The sequence below is a fragment of the Gopherus evgoodei genome, chromosome 4 (genome assembly GCF_007399415.2).
Source record: "Gopherus evgoodei ecotype Sinaloan lineage chromosome 4, rGopEvg1_v1.p, whole genome shotgun sequence".
In the NCBI taxonomy this organism is placed as follows: domain Eukaryota; kingdom Metazoa; phylum Chordata; order Testudines; family Testudinidae; genus Gopherus; species Gopherus evgoodei.
The window spans coordinates 63834406-63851717 of NC_044325.1; the positions used below are offsets into that span (position 1 = coordinate 63834406).

The 17312-nt window shown below is 46.3% G+C and overlaps 1 protein-coding gene across 1 annotated transcript; it reads left to right on the forward strand.

Annotated features, from left to right (window-relative positions):
- Window positions 1-430: 430 nt before the first annotated feature.
- On the forward strand, window positions 431-15093 carry VPS18 (VPS18 core subunit of CORVET and HOPS complexes). Its single transcript, XM_030559496.1, has 5 exons — window positions 431-707; window positions 9381-9522; window positions 9706-9797; window positions 10618-12488; window positions 13708-15093. Exons 1-5 carry the CDS (start codon window positions 617-619, stop codon window positions 14434-14436), a joined length of 2925 nt encoding a protein of 974 aa, XP_030415356.1. The 5' UTR covers window positions 431-616; the 3' UTR covers window positions 14437-15093.
- The last annotated feature ends 2219 nt before the right edge of the window (window positions 15094-17312 follow it).

Sequence of the window (17312 nt, forward strand, 5' to 3'; positions counted from 1 at the left end):
CTGGCTGGAACAGCGTGTGCTGCAGTCCCTGCACGCCGGCCGGGGGCTCCCTAGGCGGCACTGTCAGTGAGCGAACCACGGGAACGGGGCCACCAGAGCCCGACTAGGCGGGCCTGCGTCGGAAGGGGGCGGAGCTAGCACAGAGACAGGCGCGTGACCTCCCGCTCAGTTCACGTGAGGGAGACGCCCCGCCCCGCGGGCAGCCGCCCGGAAACACGAAGCGCGGCGGCCCGCAAGCGCGTAGGTCACATGGGCGGGTCAGCTGAGAGGCTGCGGAAGTAACCGGGCTCCCAGCGAAGAAACGCGAGACGGGAGGCTCGGTTACAGGGAAGGGGCGTTCCCGCCGCCGGAACCTACTGCAGGAGGGGAGTTGCGGCCCCGGTGGGGCGGGGGCGGCAGGAGGGGAGTTGCGGCCCCGGTCTGTCGGGGGGCGGGGGCGGCAGGAGGGGAGTCGCGGCCCCGGTCTGTCGGGGGGCGGGGGCGGCAGGGAGGGTGTTGTGTCTAACCCCTTAGCTGCGTTGGGATGAGTTGAGGGGGTGCCTGGTGTCTCCTGTGAGGGAGCACAGTGGGTGGCGGGGCCCCGAGACCGGCTGGTGAGGGGGCGGCAGGTGCAGCCATGGCCTCCATCCTGGACGAGTACGAAGATTCGCTGTCCCGCTCTGCCTCCCTGCAGCAGAGCCGCGCCAATGTGGGCATCCCGCACTCTGGTAAGGGGCTGGGTCCACTTGATCATTTATGCAGGTCAGAGGGTGAGAACTGCTCCGGAACCATTATGCCTGTGGCCTCTTCCCCCCCCCGCCCCTCGTGTCTGATTTGAGCAAGAGCACTGCAAAAAGCACTGAGAAACATTAGGGCCTGCAGGATACTGAGTCTGGCTGGCGCAGAACAGCATTGAGATCTTACTGGTTAAATAGGGTTGCAGAGTCAGACTTGGGTTCTGTTCCCAAGTCTACCAGTGGCTTCCTGTACCACTGAGGGCAAATAACCTCTCCTTGCCTCCGTCTCCCTTTTGTTAAATGGGTGTAATAATACCTCATGGATATTTGTGTGGCTTAGTTTGTAATGCGTTTTCAGATTCTATGGTGATACTATAGAAGAGCAAATTATTAATATCATCATGCAGTACTTTGAATGAATTCTCAGTGTTCACATCTTTCCAAGTTTTCTCTATGAGGGGACAATTAGGGCCTTAATTCGTCACTATAAGTACCAAAGATAGAGGCTATAGTGTAGAGAGGGCACTCCATCATGTGATGCTGATCTGACTCTGGGTGCACATTGGATATCTGCCATTACTACTACATGTTGAGGCAGTTGCAAGGAATTTAATTTTACGTTAGGTTTAGCAAATGGAAGCCTTGCTAATACCTGAAGTACAGAAAATGAGCAGATGTGTACAGTATTTTTGTAATCACAAATGCAATCTGTGTACTTAACCTATGAACACAATGTTATAATACATTGGTTCTTTTCAGATACTCCATTGTGTATAGATAGCGCTCTACCAAATTCACAGTCCATTTGGATCAATTTCAAAGTCATAGGATTTTAAAAATTGCAAATTTCATGATCTCAGATAAGTAAATCTGAAATTTCACGCTATTGTAATTGTAGAGGTCCTGACCTAAAAAGGAGTTGTGTGTGTGTCAGAAGGTTATTGTAGGGCGGGTTGTGGCTTTGCTACCCTTACTTCTGTGCTGCTGCTGGCAGTGGCACTGCCTTCAGAGCTGGGTGGCCAGAGAGCGACAGCTGCTGGCTTGGAGCCCAGCTCTGAAGGCAGAGCCAGCAGCAGCACAGAAGTAAGGGTGGCAGTGGCATGGTATGGCATTGCCACCCTTACTTCTGTGTGGGTGCTTGCAGGGCACCACATTCAGAGCTTGATGCCTGGCCAAAAGCCACTGCTCTCCAGCTGAAGGCAGCGCAGAAGTAAGTGTGGTGATACTGTGACTCCCCCCCCCCCCCAATAACCTTATGACCCTCCTGCAACTCCCTTTTGGGTCAGGACCCTCAATTTGAGAAACACTGGACTCCCCTGTGAAATCTGTATAATATAGGGTAAAAGCACATAAAAGACCAGATTTCATAAAGGGAGACCAGATTTTGTGGTCTGTGAAGCGTTTTACATGGCCATGAATTTGGTAGGGCCCTATGTTTAGAGCTTAGCTTGAACTTGGTTATAGAGTGAAACTGTTTGCATCTGACAAAGTGGGTATTCACCCATGAAAGCTCATGCTCCAAAATGTCTTGTTAGTCTATAAGGTGCCCAGGATTCTTTGCTGTTTGAGGAAGAAGGATGCCAGTCCCAAACTGCTTCATTGTAATTGAAATTCTGACTATAGGGAACCTCTCTTTAGAGTGAAATTATTCTGTGAGGTGGAAAATGACTTAACTCTAAAATACCACTGTGCTGTATGAATGCACTTGTGTAGGTGGCAAAAGAGAGAATGTGAAATGGTTTTAAAGTTATGAGCTTGAGGTGAGCTCTAACCACTGCTTCTCTATTTGTCAATCCAAATTTGTGGCAGTAGTGTCTCACAGGAGGCCTCCTGTCTGTGCCACCTACTTCTTGATTTTGTTTTTTAATCAGTTTCTTAGTCTTTGCTCCTTTCCTTTTTGGGGAACTTGAGTGACTGTAGAAACTATTAAACATTTTGTGTGTGTGATGCTTAGTGACATCGTGTTAGTTGCCCACCCCAGGGAAACTTACCAATATACTGGATGCAGACAACATAGTTTCCATCAGGTGTATAATGGCTGTGTAACTCTCACGGGCTGATTTCATATTAGTATGGTTACCACTTCAAAAGTGTGGCATGAAAGCAATCTGTGTGGGTTTGAAACTTTATACCATGATTTGTGAAGTGCTGGCACCTACATTATGTATGTCCACCTGTGTAATGTAACATACAATAATTATGTGATGGGTTATGCCAGCTATGCAATATGAATGAGTAGCTAGCTAGCTAGAGGGGCAATTATGTAGTACATCCCCTATTAATCAAACTAATGAATCTTGAGTTTCATGTGTGGTTTCCCCTACTGCCACTATATAAGGTTGAATTAATACGAGACCCAGTTAGCTTTAAAAGGACTATGTTCTATCTAGCATTGCCACTTCAGTGCTGGCCACTCTGCGAAGTTGGCATCTGTTTGCTGAGTTAAAAATCTATAGGCATAAGCTTCTGAAAGTATCTCTGACTGGCACCCCATTTTAGTTAAATCCTAATCTATTAAAAGGTTTTGAGTATCATCTGGGATAAACAGAGAGAACAAATTAAACATAGTCCATACACTGAAGCTCATATTTCTTAAAATATGGCTTGTGACCTTTATTTGGTTAAGTTTAATTGAAGTCAGGGTTCTGAACCTCTAACAGAGGTTCCCCCCCCTCCCAAATGTTAATTATTTTGGTGCTAATTGGAAGTTAATGAAAACAGAATGGTTTTAAGAGACTTTGGCTAACAATTCCTTTTCTTACCTGTTTCTCTGCTTTCACTCTTGACTCCTGCAATATCATTTCTTTAGTAGTTTTTCAGTTATCATAGACCAGGGATGGGCAAACTTTTTGTGCCGAGGGCCACATCTGGGTGGGGAAATTGTATGCAGGGCCAGGGCAGGGGGTTGGGGTGCAGGGTGTAGCAGGGAACTCAGGGCAAGGGGTTGGGGTGCGGGGTGTATGAGGGAGATCAGGGCAGGGAGTTGGGTGCAGGAGGGATGCGAGGTGCAGTCAGGGGGCTTAGGGCAGGGAGTTGGGGGGCAGGGTGCAGGAGGGGTTCAGGCTCTGGCCTGGTGCCATTTATGTAAAGCAGCTCTGGAGTGGCAGCAGCATGCACCGGGGCCAGGGCAGGCTACTTGCATGCTTGCCCTGTCCCTGTCCCTGTGCCACTCCAGGAAGCGCTGCGGCCGCTAGGGGAGGGGTGAGGAGGGCTCCGCGTGCTTTGCCCTTGCCGCATGTCCAGGTACCTCCCCCGTAGTCCCCATTAGCCGTGGTTCTCCGTTCCCGGCCAATGGTAGCTGCAGGGGGCAGTGCCTGAAGGCAAGGGCAACACACAGAGCCCTCTGCTCCCCTGCCTGTGGGCTTTAGGGATGTGGTGCCGGCCGCTTCTGAGAGCGGCACAGGCCCACGGTGCCATGGGGGGCAATCCTTTGGGCCAGATCCAAAGCCCTGAGGGGCCGGATCCAGCCTGTGGGCCGTAGTTTGCCCATCCTGTCATAGACTCTGTCTTCACTAAAAATGTACCTGTTGCTGACAAATGGATGTCAGCAAAGGGGGCAGCTGAACCATGTTTAACTGCAGGTGTAGTTGAGATGTAGCCATGTTCATCACTGTTTTAAAATCTGTGGGTGTCCCTTCAGGGTTCTGGTTGTAACTTTGAACACGATTTGAAAGTGACTTGATTGGCTGCAGTTGCAGACAGATCTGAAGTCTAAACAGCTTGGTTTGGGGAAATAAAGTAATAGCTTTATGTAGAGCACATCCACATAAGAGCAAAACATGACGTTGTACCTGACATTTTGGGAGGTGTTGAGCTGGTTGAAGTGGTGCCAAACTGCTGTGCTTTTACTGATGCTATTTCAGAAAGATGTAGATCCCAAAAGAGCAAAGGCTGGGGAGGGCTGAAGTGCAAACTGCAGGTTCTGCAAGTCCCAACATGAAATGGCCTGCCTTACTCCACTACCAACTCCAGCCAGGTCTTTTGATCTTATTTCAATATCTTTCTCCAGATGTTTCAGCCTTTGGGAGGTAGAAAGAAAGCAGGTTCACCCAGAAATCTGAATGAAGGTGCAACATTTATAATCCTAAACCCAGATAGGTAAAGTGCATTTTAAAAAGAGGTTTTTTTGTGCACATTTGAGAGGAGTGCAGAGACATGAGCTTGAGAACTAGTTTTGGTTTGGAGTCTCATGTTCCAAGTCAGGGAAAACTACATATGATAGAATAAAACCAACTGAATCCTACCCAAGCTTTTTGTGTAGAGGAACAGAGGCTGAAAAAGTGCCTCTCTCTCCTTCTGGAGAAGATCATTAATTAAAAATCTCAAATTAATGACTGAAGGGCACATACAACTAACTGCATTGTTACAGGTAATCTCTCAAGGAATCCAAAATACATACATACTTTTAAATGAAATAGCTTTTAAATCAGTAAAACCTTCCATCCAAAAGTTAAACTGTCCCTTTCTTTACTGAGTTAGATTTTCATTGGTCATCTGACTGAGACAACCTTATTTTTTCCTGAGTGGGCAATTAACTTTTTTCTGGATCTCTTGACTCTAAATTAATGTGATTTAGAGATCTCATTCTAATGGCTTGATTCTTGTGCCTTGATCATCCTCCATTCCATGTGTTTCTTTTTTCAGTGATGGGTGTCTGTATCACTTTCCCATCAGAGTGAAACTCCGCTCTTGAAAGTTGGCAACCCTACGTGGTCTGCACACAATTTGAGCACTGATTTAACTAGAATCAGTATGACCACTGGTTATGAGCCCTCTTGTTTCAGGATAAGTGTCCTTTTTCAATTTTGCTTATATCAGTTCCTCACTGACTTAATCACAACCAGAATAGGACACTCAGCCTGAAATAAGTGCCCACAGCAGGGGGGGTGCTGACTTAGTTAAATGGATGGTCAAACTATGTATAGACAAAGGCGTAATGAAGTGCTACCCAAAAGGGTGTTGCATAATTAGCATGAAGTTATTTCCTATCTCTTCCAATGCGCACACTTCGACTACTCTAAGCTTGCTATTTTTTAATGTGCCACTATTGAACTAGCATCAGTGCAGCAACCGGGGGAGAGCAATGGTAGAGAAAGGTGCCAGCACTTTTGTCTCCATGTCATTTGACTGTGCCTGCAGCAGGTCTAGACGATGCAGTGATAAATGCTGACAGCCCATCTACACCAGTGCTATAACTGGGCTATGCTGGTGCTAGACCAGTAGTGGGAGAGTTGCTGAAAATAGCATAGGGACAAGGATATAGGGTCTGCTTGTGCTTTCCCTGTGCTGTTCCAGGCCCCTGCTAGCCTACAGAGCTCTAGGCCTAAACTCTGCTCCCTCCCACATGGCAGTAGAGCATTTGCGGCCTCTACAGTGCTGGGCTGACCACAGAATCCTACCCTGCCAATCGAATGGTCTTCTAACCCTCCTCTTACACTGTGTTTTTAATTTTATGCCATGCTGTTTGGCTGCTTCAGCCAGTGGCCTTGGTTTCCAGCAGCCATGTTCTGTCTTTTACTCCTGAGGGAATTCTGTGCCAAAACAGTACAAATTCTGCACACAATATTTTAAAATTCTGCATATTTTATTTGTCAGAATAACACAATATAATCATGCAAGCATCAATTATTGCAGTAACTTATTTAAAAATGCCTGTCAGCAAGTATTGTCTGTAACAATACAGACAATGAAAAAAAATGCAGGAATTTTTTTTTTGACAAATATATTCTTTCCTAGGTATATCAATACAGAACTTTGAGTAATTCATTCAAACTACAATACATATATATATTTCCTGCACCTCTCAGAAGCAATGCAAAGGCTTGGGAGGTGGAGTAATGGAGGAGCTGAGTGAGAGGGAAGCAGTTGCTGGGAAGGAGCCTGGGAGTGAACCTGGAGGGTTGTTGGATGTGAGTGGGAGAAGTATGGAACAGGGATATTTTGGGGGGTGGAGGGTGGGGAGGGATTATTAGGGAGTTGAGGAGCCTCCCCCATACAGACCATGGCCGACCCTAGCCTCTCCCATTCAGTCAGGCTCATCTGCCCCTGCCCCCGTGTGTCCATGCACTCCCTCCCCCATCCCTATGCACCCCTTGTGCCCATGTATTCCTGCACCCTGTCCCCATGTGGCCCTGTATCCCCATTCCTATTCAGCCCCCATCCCTCCACTAGCCTTTCTGAATCCCAGTCTGTGACCCCCAGCAGCCCCATGTGCCCTGCTCTGTGTTTCCCCCCAATATGTGCATTCTCACGTGTCTGTGGGCAGGATGCTGTGAGGAATGCAGGCTGTCCTCTCTATGGGTTGTTACGGCTGGTGAGCAGCTGCCCTATGTTCTGGCACCACAGCAGCTCCTGGTGGGTGAAAGGCATAACTGCAGCACCTCTCCTTCAGAATGTATTTTCTGTGGAGGAAAAAGAAATCTGCAGGGAACATGAATTCTGCACATGCACAGTAGTGCAGAATTCCCCCAGGAGTAACCTTGTGTACCTTGTAAATCCTTTGCAAATGAAGATTTTCCCAGGCTAACTTTACTACATGGCTATAACTGTCCTAGAAATCTCTGTGGAGCCAGTGGTTTTCCATCCGTGGAGGGAGGCCAGTGTAAATTTAACCTAGGAAAGGAACCAGAAATGACCAGTCCTTTCTTGTTGTCTAGCCTGAGGTGGCCTGGTCATTCTGTTAGAGGAATGCAACATTCTTGGTCAAGGGGTTACATTGTGTCCTGTGGGGCCATGGGAAATTCAGGCAGGGGAAAAACTTGTATCACAGGACTGATATGAAGAGAACTTTGTGATACAATCTTTTTGTTGACATAGATATTTCCCCTGGATTCTACTAATGAGTATCATTCATGTTTTATTCCATGTGACTATCACATTATTTTACAGTTCAGTGGCAGAGTTGAATTCCTCTGTGGATTTTGGCTAAAGTCCATCCACCATGGGCAGCTTCTGAATGTTGCTCTCCTAATTTAGGCATGGAAACCGTGTGCTTCTAGGTTGTCCTAAGCTTCTGAAAGCTGACCCCTGTCCAGCTTAAGAAAAATGAAACCAGTCATCCCACTCTTCCACCCTGCTATGTGGTGTTAAAAGTCTATCTATCTTAATGTATACATTTCCCATCCCCCTGCACTGGCTAGTCCTTCACCCTCCTCCCTTCACTGTCTTAGTGCTTGGCCTTCTCTTGAGGTCACTGCACCTGCTTTAAAACTTGAAAAGCTTTTATGAACTAAAACAAAACTATAAGCCTGTTCTGAACCAGTTTCTGTAGCAGAATATGTTGTAAGCTGCTCATGTAAAACTCTCTCCTCCCACTCGCTATCCAGACTGCCCTGTCTAGTAATCTGCCACCATCTAAATTTGGTGTCTCCCAAGCTAGCCAGGTTGGTGGTCCCCTAGTGTGTAAGTTGAGCCTTTAAAGCAAAACAGTTGAAGCGTGGTGGTGGTGGTTCTAGTTTAGATCATGTTGTGACTAGAACAATATGAAAGTCATTGGTTTCTACTCCCCCTCTAACTCCCAGTTTCAGTTCACACACGCCTGTGTTTCACTTCGAGTTTCAGGCTTCAGCAGACCTAAAATACAGAGTGCAACTCTGACAAAATGACCACATTTGCCAGGTTTAAACCCCAAGCCTTAATTTGTCCTAGCCTTGCTTGAAATTCAATCCAGATTTGCCCAAAATTCCAGGAACTGGATCAGACTGGCTCAAGTTTTCAGTTTGTAATAAAATTGGAAGCCAGTTCTACCTAGTTTTGGCTTTTGTTGGGCAGCATTGTGGCTTCATGTTTAGGGCACTGATTCTGGTACTCACCAGATTCGAGTACTAGTCTCAGCAAGCTGTGCGACTTCAGTCAATTCACTGAACCCCACGGATCAGTTTCTCCCAAATGTAAAATTGGAGTAACAGTACTTTTTCATCTTTATCAAGTGGTTGAGCTTTGTTGATGTACAACATTATACAAGTATTCTAGAACTTTTTTACTGATCTAGCTGTGACTTCCAGCTATATTGCCTGCAGTCACTGATCTTGAATTGTTTTATGGCAATTAAATGATTAATTTTATGGAAAAATCTAGCCATCTTTAATCTTTTGAATAATCTCAATTTCTGCCTTTTTTTGTGTCATGGATCCTAGACTGAATAAGATACATTAATTTTTATCTTCCCCAAATGAAACATTTTCAACTAATGCCACCTCTAATTTCTGACTTTCATTAGACTGTAAACACTCTAAAGCACAGGTTCCATCTATGTTAGCATCTTGTACGGCACCATGCCCACTTTTCAGTGTTTTAACGAATAACCTGATTTTCCAGTGGTTGACCTTTTGTTTTCCTTTGTCATCTTCTTCATCAGCTTTTTATGAAGTTGTAATGTAACTGTAATGTGCAGTTTCTTCCAGAGTTTTCAAGGTTTGCTGTGTCTGTCTATGTTCAAGTTAGTGCCATGTGACAAATTGCTGCACTGTGGCAGAATGGGCAAATAGACTTGTACTGTAGCTTCAAACATACACCTGGGGAAAAGAATAGATGTTACTCTCCATGATTCCACATCATGGAGTGCTTCACTTTCCTGTAGCCCTCCCTGTTTCTCCTCCCTGTTTTAGGTTCCATTGTGGTGGTGTCTCTTTTTCTGAACTACTTTTGTATTTTTACTTTTCCTAGGGTATGTGAATGCTCGGCTGGAGAAGGAGACTCCAGTATTTAACAAGCAAAGGATTGATTTCACTCCTCCAGAGAAAATTAATAGTCTTGTGGTCTCCTGTAACCAGCTCTGTATGAGCCTTGGCAGAGACACCCTTTTCAGGTAACTCATACTATTTAAGACTTGAAGCCTTCACAGTCTGTTTTTGGGTTGCTTGGAAACTCTGTCTCTAAACTAAATGCAGATTCATGGTCTTATGTAAAAGAAAAAGGTACAATTTTGTTTCCGCAGTTACGTGGGCTCCTCCTGCCTCTTGGTAACTTGCTTTATCATTCCTCCATGCAGGATTGATCTTGGCAAGGCAGATGAACCTAATCAGGTAGAGCTGGGACGCAAGGATGAAGCCAGAGTCTACAAGATGTTTTTGGACCACACAGGTGAGGTGATGGTGTAGGGAAAACTGCAAAATGCTATTTAATCTTTACAACAAATGCAATAATTGTGTTAAACAAACATTTAATTAGGGAAGACTTTCCGTTTCTATTCTGTGTGTGGAAGGAGTACGTGGTTCACCTGGGGAATGAGTTCAGGCTACCTAATTATTGTCCAGTTACTCTGCCTATTTAATACTCAAGTGTCAGAGGAAGAGTACTGTGCCTCACCCCTTACATTTTGGTGAATTTGAACCACTTTCCAAGTTCTTCACTGACAGATGTGGCTGATTTGAGCTAGCTTATTACAATTGGTAAAAGAAAATTCTCATTACGTGATGTACATCTAATTTTTGGAGCCCATTGCCTCCTTTGGCCTTGGGAGGTCAGGAGCTTAGCAGAATTCTAAAAAGGATTATCATTATAATATAATATCCACAGTTAACTCTAGCAGGGATGAAACATTTATTAAATGTAAAACCTAATGACAACAATTAGCAGCCAGGACTTTCTATGGGCCATTTATTCCAGAGTTGTTCGTATAGGGTTTCTTGCACCTTCCTTTGAAGCATCTGGGGTCACTGTCAGTTGTGATACTAGGCTAAATGGACCACTGATCTCATCCATTAGGGCAATCCCCAGGTTCTTAAGAATTCAAATTCCTGGGGGAACTCTAGGAACTTGACTTCTGGTTGTTCTTAGAGTCATGTTAGACAAAACACTGAAGTCTTGCTTTGTAGTAGCGGTGCTGCCTGGGTTGTGGTGTTCACTGTTCCTTTAACCTTGCACCCATTAATCATCTGTCGCTTGCTATGTGCCTTTGCAGGATCTCACCTTGTGATTGCACTGAACACTAGTGAATGCCTGTATTTGAACAGAAGTGTTCAGAAGGTGCGGACGCTTTCCCGCTGGAAAGGTCACTTGATTGAAAGTGTGGGCTGGAACAAGTTTCTGGGTTCAGAGACTAACACTGGTCCTATCCTGGTGGGGACAGCCCAGGGCCAAATATACGAGGCTGAGATCTCTGTCAGCGAGGGAAGTCTCTTCAGCACTAATCCGGACCAGTATTTCCGACTGGTCTATTCCTTAGAGGAAGAGGCAGGGCCGACCCAAGTCTGCTGTCTGGAAATAGAGCGAGGGCTCGACGGGAAATGTTTTATCATTGCCACTACTCGTAAGAGACTCTTCCAGTTTGTTGGCAAAGTGCCTGAGGGGACAGAGCAGCAGGGCTTTGGCTTCGTGTTTGGCATGCATGCAGACCACTTGCCCAGCTTCCGAGAGTTCCCAGCCAGCTTTGGCTACAGCGAAATAGCATTTTACACGCCAAAGCTGCGCTCCTCCCCACGCTCCTTTGCCTGGATGATGGGAAATGGTGTCTTGTATGGTACATTGGACTATGGACGGCCCGACTCTATTCTGAGTGATGAACGGGTCTGGGAGTATCCCTCTGATGTAGACATGGCAGCTAACAAACCGATCTCCATAGTGCTTACTCAGTTCCACTTCCTGCTGCTACTGCCTGACAGAGTGAAGGCTGTGTGCACTCTGAATGGGCAGGTTGTCTTCCAAGACTTGTTCTTGGAGAAGTTTGGCTCGTTGAAGCGCATGATCAAAGATCCCACAGTTGGGCAGATCTGGATCCACACGGAGAAAGTTGTATTCCGCTACCATGTACAACGGGAATCGAGAGACGTGTGGAAGATGTACATGAACATTAACAAGTTTGATCTGGCCAAAGAGTACTGCAAAGACCGTCCTGAGTGCCTGGATATTGTGTTGGCAAGAGAGGCAGAACACTCCTTCCAAAACAAGAGGTACCTAGATAGTGCCAAGTGCTATGCACTGACCCAGAACTACTTTGAAGAGATTGCCCTTAAGTTCATTGAAGCCAAGCAGGAGGAGGCATTGATGGAGTTTCTGCTCAAGAAACTGGCCAGCTTAAAGTCCTCTGAAAAGACCCAGACAACTTTGCTGACCACCTGGTTAACAGAGCTCTACTTGAATCGGTTAGGTGCTCTGGAAGGGGACACCTCGAAAAGGAATCTGTATGATGAGACTCGGGAGAAGTTCTGCAGCTTCCTGAGCAGCCCCAGAAACAAAGAGTGCTTGTTCAATAACCGAGCATCCATCTATGAGTTGCTAGCAAGCCATGGGGACACGGAACACATGGTCTATTTTTCAGTTATTATGCAGGACTATGAGAGAGTGGTAGCCCATCACTGCCAGCATGATGACTATGATGAAGCCCTAAATGTCCTTACCAGACACAGAGATGAGAAGCTCTTTTACAAGTTCTCTCCCGTCCTGATCCAGCACATCCCCAAGAAGGTGGTTGATGCTTGGATCTCTATGGGCACGAAACTGGATGCCAGGAAGCTAATACCTGCCCTCGTCAATTACAGCCAAAGTGGGAGCACCCAACAGATCAGTGAAGCTATTCGATACATGGAATTCTGTGTGTGTGAGCTGGAGGAAACGGAGCAAGCCATTCACAACTACCTGTTGTCTCTCTATGCTTTGTGTCGGCCAGACTCGCTGCTATCATACCTCGAACAAGCAGGAACCAACCCTAACAGGATCCACTATGACCTGAAGTATGCGCTTCGGCTGTGTGCAGAGCATGGACACCACCGAGCCTGTGTCCATATTTACAAAGTGATGGAGTTATATGAGGAAGCAGTGGATCTAGCTCTGCAGGTGTGTGCTACTATGTTTAGTACTCTTAGTTCGTTTGTTCTTGAAGGTCCAGTAGTGGAGAGCTTTTCCCTTCTTTAAGGGAAGGGCTGAGAAGGCTGGCTAGTGTGTTTAAAGGGTTATAAAGGCCCCAAGATAGGAAGAAATGTCTGTCACCATATTAACTTAAAGCAATAGTGGAAGCTCAGAACTATCAGGGTACGTTTACACTGCAATTAAAAATCATCTGGTCCGTGCCAGCTGACTCTGGCCCATGCTAAGGGACTGTTTCATTGTGGTGTAGATGTTTGGGCTCGGGCTAGATCCCAGACTCTAGGAACCTGTGAGGTAGGAGGGTCCCAGAGCTCCAGCTTTCAGCCTGATTCCAAATGTCTACACCACAATTAAACAGTTCCTTAGCCTGAGCCAGAGTCAGATACCCACAATGGACATCTGAATTTCACAGACCATAATCTTAGGAGAGTGAAAGAGACTGTGGTGGGGGATATGGTTTCTGTTAATGCAGTCCCTGCTCTGTGGTACTCTGCTTGTTGATAACCAGCTCTGCTGACCTGAGGATCCCACCCTATTCTTAATCTCCTGATTTAAAAAAAAAAAAAGCAAGAAAAACTTAAAATGAATTTATCCCTGTTGGTCATCTTGTAAAAAGTTTAAATTAGTGTAGAGGTAACTTAGTCAGGTTCTGAATGGTGACAGTGCAGTGTGTATAATTTAAAATGCTGACATTTACTGTGTTTAGTTCATCACAATATTTGCAGAATCCTATGTTCTGAGTACAGAGAATACTGTAGAGGAGATAAATGCTTTAGCCCGGTAAAGGTCAAAAATTGTAACTGCCTGCTGTATGAGGGTGGATACTTAATTCATTGTTGTCAGCCTTGATGGTCGAAGGTCACTAGTGGCTTTGGAGAGCTAGATCTTCCTATTGTGTTCCTGGACCCTAATGACTCTTCAGATCACTCTTCAGTGATCCAGAATTACTATGCACACCTTTTGTGTTGGGAGTGAATGTCTCCGGGGGGGAAGGGGCGTGGAGGGAGGATGTGGCTGACATACAAACAGCCAAGTGGGCATGTCAACTATAGAGCTGTAGTTATAACTGACATAATGGAGAGCTCTCTTACCAGTGTCCTTCCTCTGTTGGTAGTGGCCTCTCATGATGGAGAGGGAAGTGAAGAGGAAATCGTAATTTTGTTTCCTTATTGTTCTGTTCAATTTTCAGGTGGATGTGGATCTAGCAAAGTCCTGTGCAGACCTCCCTGAAGAGGATGAGGAACTCCGGAAGAAGCTCTGGCTGAAAATTGCTCGCCACGTGGTCCAGGAAGAGAAGGATGTCAAGAAGGCCATGGCATGCCTTTCTAGCTGCAACCTATTAAAGATTGAAGATGTCCTGCCCTTCTTCCCCGACTTTGTCACCATTGACCATTTCAAGGAGGCTATTTGCAACTCTCTGGAGGACTACAACAGGCACATCGAGGAGCTGAAGAGAGAGATGGAGGAAGCTACACAGAGTGCCAAGAGAATCCGGGAGGACATCCAGGAGATGAGAAACAAATATGGCTCTGTGGAGCCTCAGGAAAAGTGTGCAGCCTGTGACTTTCCACTCCTAAACCGCCCTTTCTACCTTTTCCTTTGCGGCCACATGTTCCACTATGACTGTCTGTTCCAGGCAGTTTTTCCAAACCTGCCTGCCTACAAGCAAGCTAAGCTAGAAGACCTTCAGAAGAAGCTGGGAGCCACAAGCCAGCCCTCCAAAGCCCATCATCGTCCCAAGGACACAGATGCCACTAGCTTGGGGAAGGGACAGCAGAGTCGGGAACAGATCAAGGCAGACATCGATGATATTGTGGCAGCTGAATGTGTGTACTGTGGGGAGCTGATGATCCGGTCTATTGACAAGCCTTTCATTGACCCACAGAAGTATGAAGAGGAGAGGCAGAGTTGGCTGTAGGGTCACACAGTTATTGTTTGAGGCTGCACATGAACACACAACTTTTGAGCCATAGGTCATGTCCACTGCCTGTGAAACGTGCATATTAGGAATTAGTCTCTAGAAAACTGAAAACAAATGGATTCGATAGAGCTCTAAGGAGAGAGCAGGTAGGTACTGTTATTTGGAAAACAATGAGTTAGTCCTGGAGGACATGAGAGAAATGGTCACGGTTGTCTAAGAATTGGAAGATTAATTTCTGCTAATGCCTCAGAACTTCCTCTGGCTTCTCTCTGAAGGTGAGCTTGAGCTTGCCTCTTGAAGCTATTCTTATGAGAAGATAAGAGTGCCTCATTGCCCAGAGAGAAACTGGGAACAGAAAAATGATCTCATTCAGTTGGACTGCTTCCCCATTTTATAGTATTAATTCAGATGAAGACTGGGGTGATGAGAAGAAGCAGTGAGGAGTGTTTGGTGGCATAGACTTTCATTCATCACTTTCAAATTGGGAATTGCTTTTGGTTTGCTTCCTAATGAGATTGTTTAGCCAGCTTTGCTGACAGAAATGTAAAAGGAAGGCAATAGCTTTGCATTTACATGTATGTCTGCAAATATCTGTTATGTTACACAAATGCATGGTTCTGCACAATAACATAAAAACGTGATTCCTAAGCAGCACAGTGTTTCAAAAGATGCATCTTAATCCCTGCGTCTGGAATTTCAGGGTTGTGGTCTTTTCCACAGTTTTCCAAGAAGTTTTTTGGTCTGATCCATACAGTTGAATCTTCTGTGGGATCTTTTCACTTTGTTTCCAGCCATTATACTGTAGTCCATTCTGGATACCCATACTGGGACATTCTGCACAATTACCTATTTTGGCTCCAGCACCGCTCAGGTATAATACTTGTTAATAGTAATTTGAGTATTATATAATAATGATACTTCACAGGTAGCATCGAGTGGCACTTGAATGAAAGTCTGGCAGTCAGTTTCCTCAAGGACTGACCATAGCACTTCTCCAGGAGTCATGACACCATTTCATCCTCCATCTTGAAGCAGATACTTGAGAGCATTTGGCATCCTCTGCCAAGCAATCTAACCGTTCCCTTCATGGCTTAGTTGAGTGCTCCGATAGGTCAATGTTTTTGTTTTTTTTCTTGGATGTTGCTCAGCATTGGAAACTTTTTTTTTTTTTCTGTTTCTGACAGATAATTACTCTTGAGGGTGGAGGATGAGACTTTCTGTAGCACCTTAGTAGGGATTAGCAGTGGCGTGTGACATTTAGATCTGTCAGTACTTCCTCATGAAGGAACTAAGGCCATGTCTACACTTACAGTTTTGCAGCACTGGTAGTTACAGCTGTGTTGGGCCAGCGCTGCAGTGTGGCCACATTTGCAGCACTTGCAGCGCTGTTGGGAGTAGTGCATTGTGGGCAGCTATCCCAGCATTCAAATGCCTGCAACGTGCTTTTCAAAAGAGGGGGGTGGGGTGGAATGTGACAGGGAGCGTGGAGGAGACAGACAGAATGGATTTTTGGAGTTGACACTGTTCTCAGCTCCCTGCCTTGCATGTTCTAAGGACTGTGCCTACCTTCTATAATTTTAAAAGTTCTAACTCCCTTCCCCCACTCCTCTCTCATTCACGAAATGCAAATTATGTACTTCTAAATACCCGTCAGACCAGATCAGCAACTGCTCAACACGGACTTCCCCCTCCGCCCCTGCCATGTGAGAGTGCTGTTTCTCTCTTCAAGCAAACAGCTGTGAACATTCCAAAGTAATTCCCCTGCCTGCCTCCGCTCGCTCAGCAAACAGGAGCTGTGTTTGTTTTTTAAATAAGCAGTTTGGCTGAACTCCGAGCTCTCCCTTCCGGTTTGTTGTGGACAGGAATTCTGGGATACCTCCTTATACCCCGGAGGTCAATAAAAGAGCTGGTGGGCGTCCACACTTGCTGACCAGCGCTGGAATCCCTACACCCGAGGCCCTGACCGGGTGTACAGCCAGCGCTGCAACCATGGAGTTGCAGCGCTGGCCGTGCTTTGCAAGTGTGGCCACATCCTAAGTTGCAGCGCTGTAACCTCCTCACCAGCGCTGCAACTCTCTAGTGTAGCCATGGCCTCAATTTCCCATAAAGCTTTGTCTGGGACTAAATCACAAAGATCAACAGGTGCGACAGTAGTGAGAATCAGGTTTCGTAAAGCGGTGGTGGATATTCATATCATTTTAGTTAAAAGGAAGTTTAAAAAAAACCCAAATCTCTCCTGACTTCTATAAAGCTTATGTTTCTGTCTTGAGAACTCATCTCTGACCTGCTAGCAATTCACAACTGCTGCTGTCACTGTGGAACTGGGTCTTGGTGTAATATAAAATTACATTTTGTCTCATGAGACCTTGCTAACTGGGGGTCTCAGTAATCCCACAGGGTTCCTATGGAGCTTCCCCAACTTCTGATCAGAGCCTTTCCTAACTGAGGGCTTAGCCTGCAGTCAATGTTTTACTTGTGCAATACTGACAGGAAGAGGCCCTAAATCAGGGGTCTCAAACATGCGGCCTGCAAGGTTATTTTCTGTGGCCTGCGAGCTCCTCATGCCCTCCCCCAGCGTTTACCTAGAGCAGCTCTGGCCCGATGCGCACTGGGGCCAGGGCAGGCTCCCTGCCTGCCCTGCCTCTGTGCCACTCCGGGAAGCGGACAGAACCTGGGGGAGGAGAGGCGCAGGGGTGTGTTGATGTTGCTTCAGGTACCGTCCCCAGCAGCTGCCATTGGCTGCGGTTCCCCGTTCCCAGCTACTGGGAGATGCTGGGGCGGTGCCTGAAGCAACAGCAACACGCACACCCCTGTGCCTCTCCTCTTCCACATTCTTGCTGTTTCCTGGAGTGGTGCAGGGGCCAGGCAGGGAG

Bases quoted from the DNA above. Each gene is read 5' to 3' on its own strand.
- VPS18 (XM_030559496.1), top strand. From the start codon at position 617: ATGGCCTCCATCCTGGACGAGTACGAAGATTCGCTGTCCCGCTCTGCC. The intron at 708-9,380 runs GTAAGGGGCTGG...TACTTTTCCTAG, and splicing joins TGTGGGCATCCCGCACTCTG to GGTATGTGAATGCTCGGCTG. The intron at 9,523-9,705 runs GTAACTCATACT...TCCTCCATGCAG, and splicing joins GGCAGAGACACCCTTTTCAG to GATTGATCTTGGCAAGGCAG.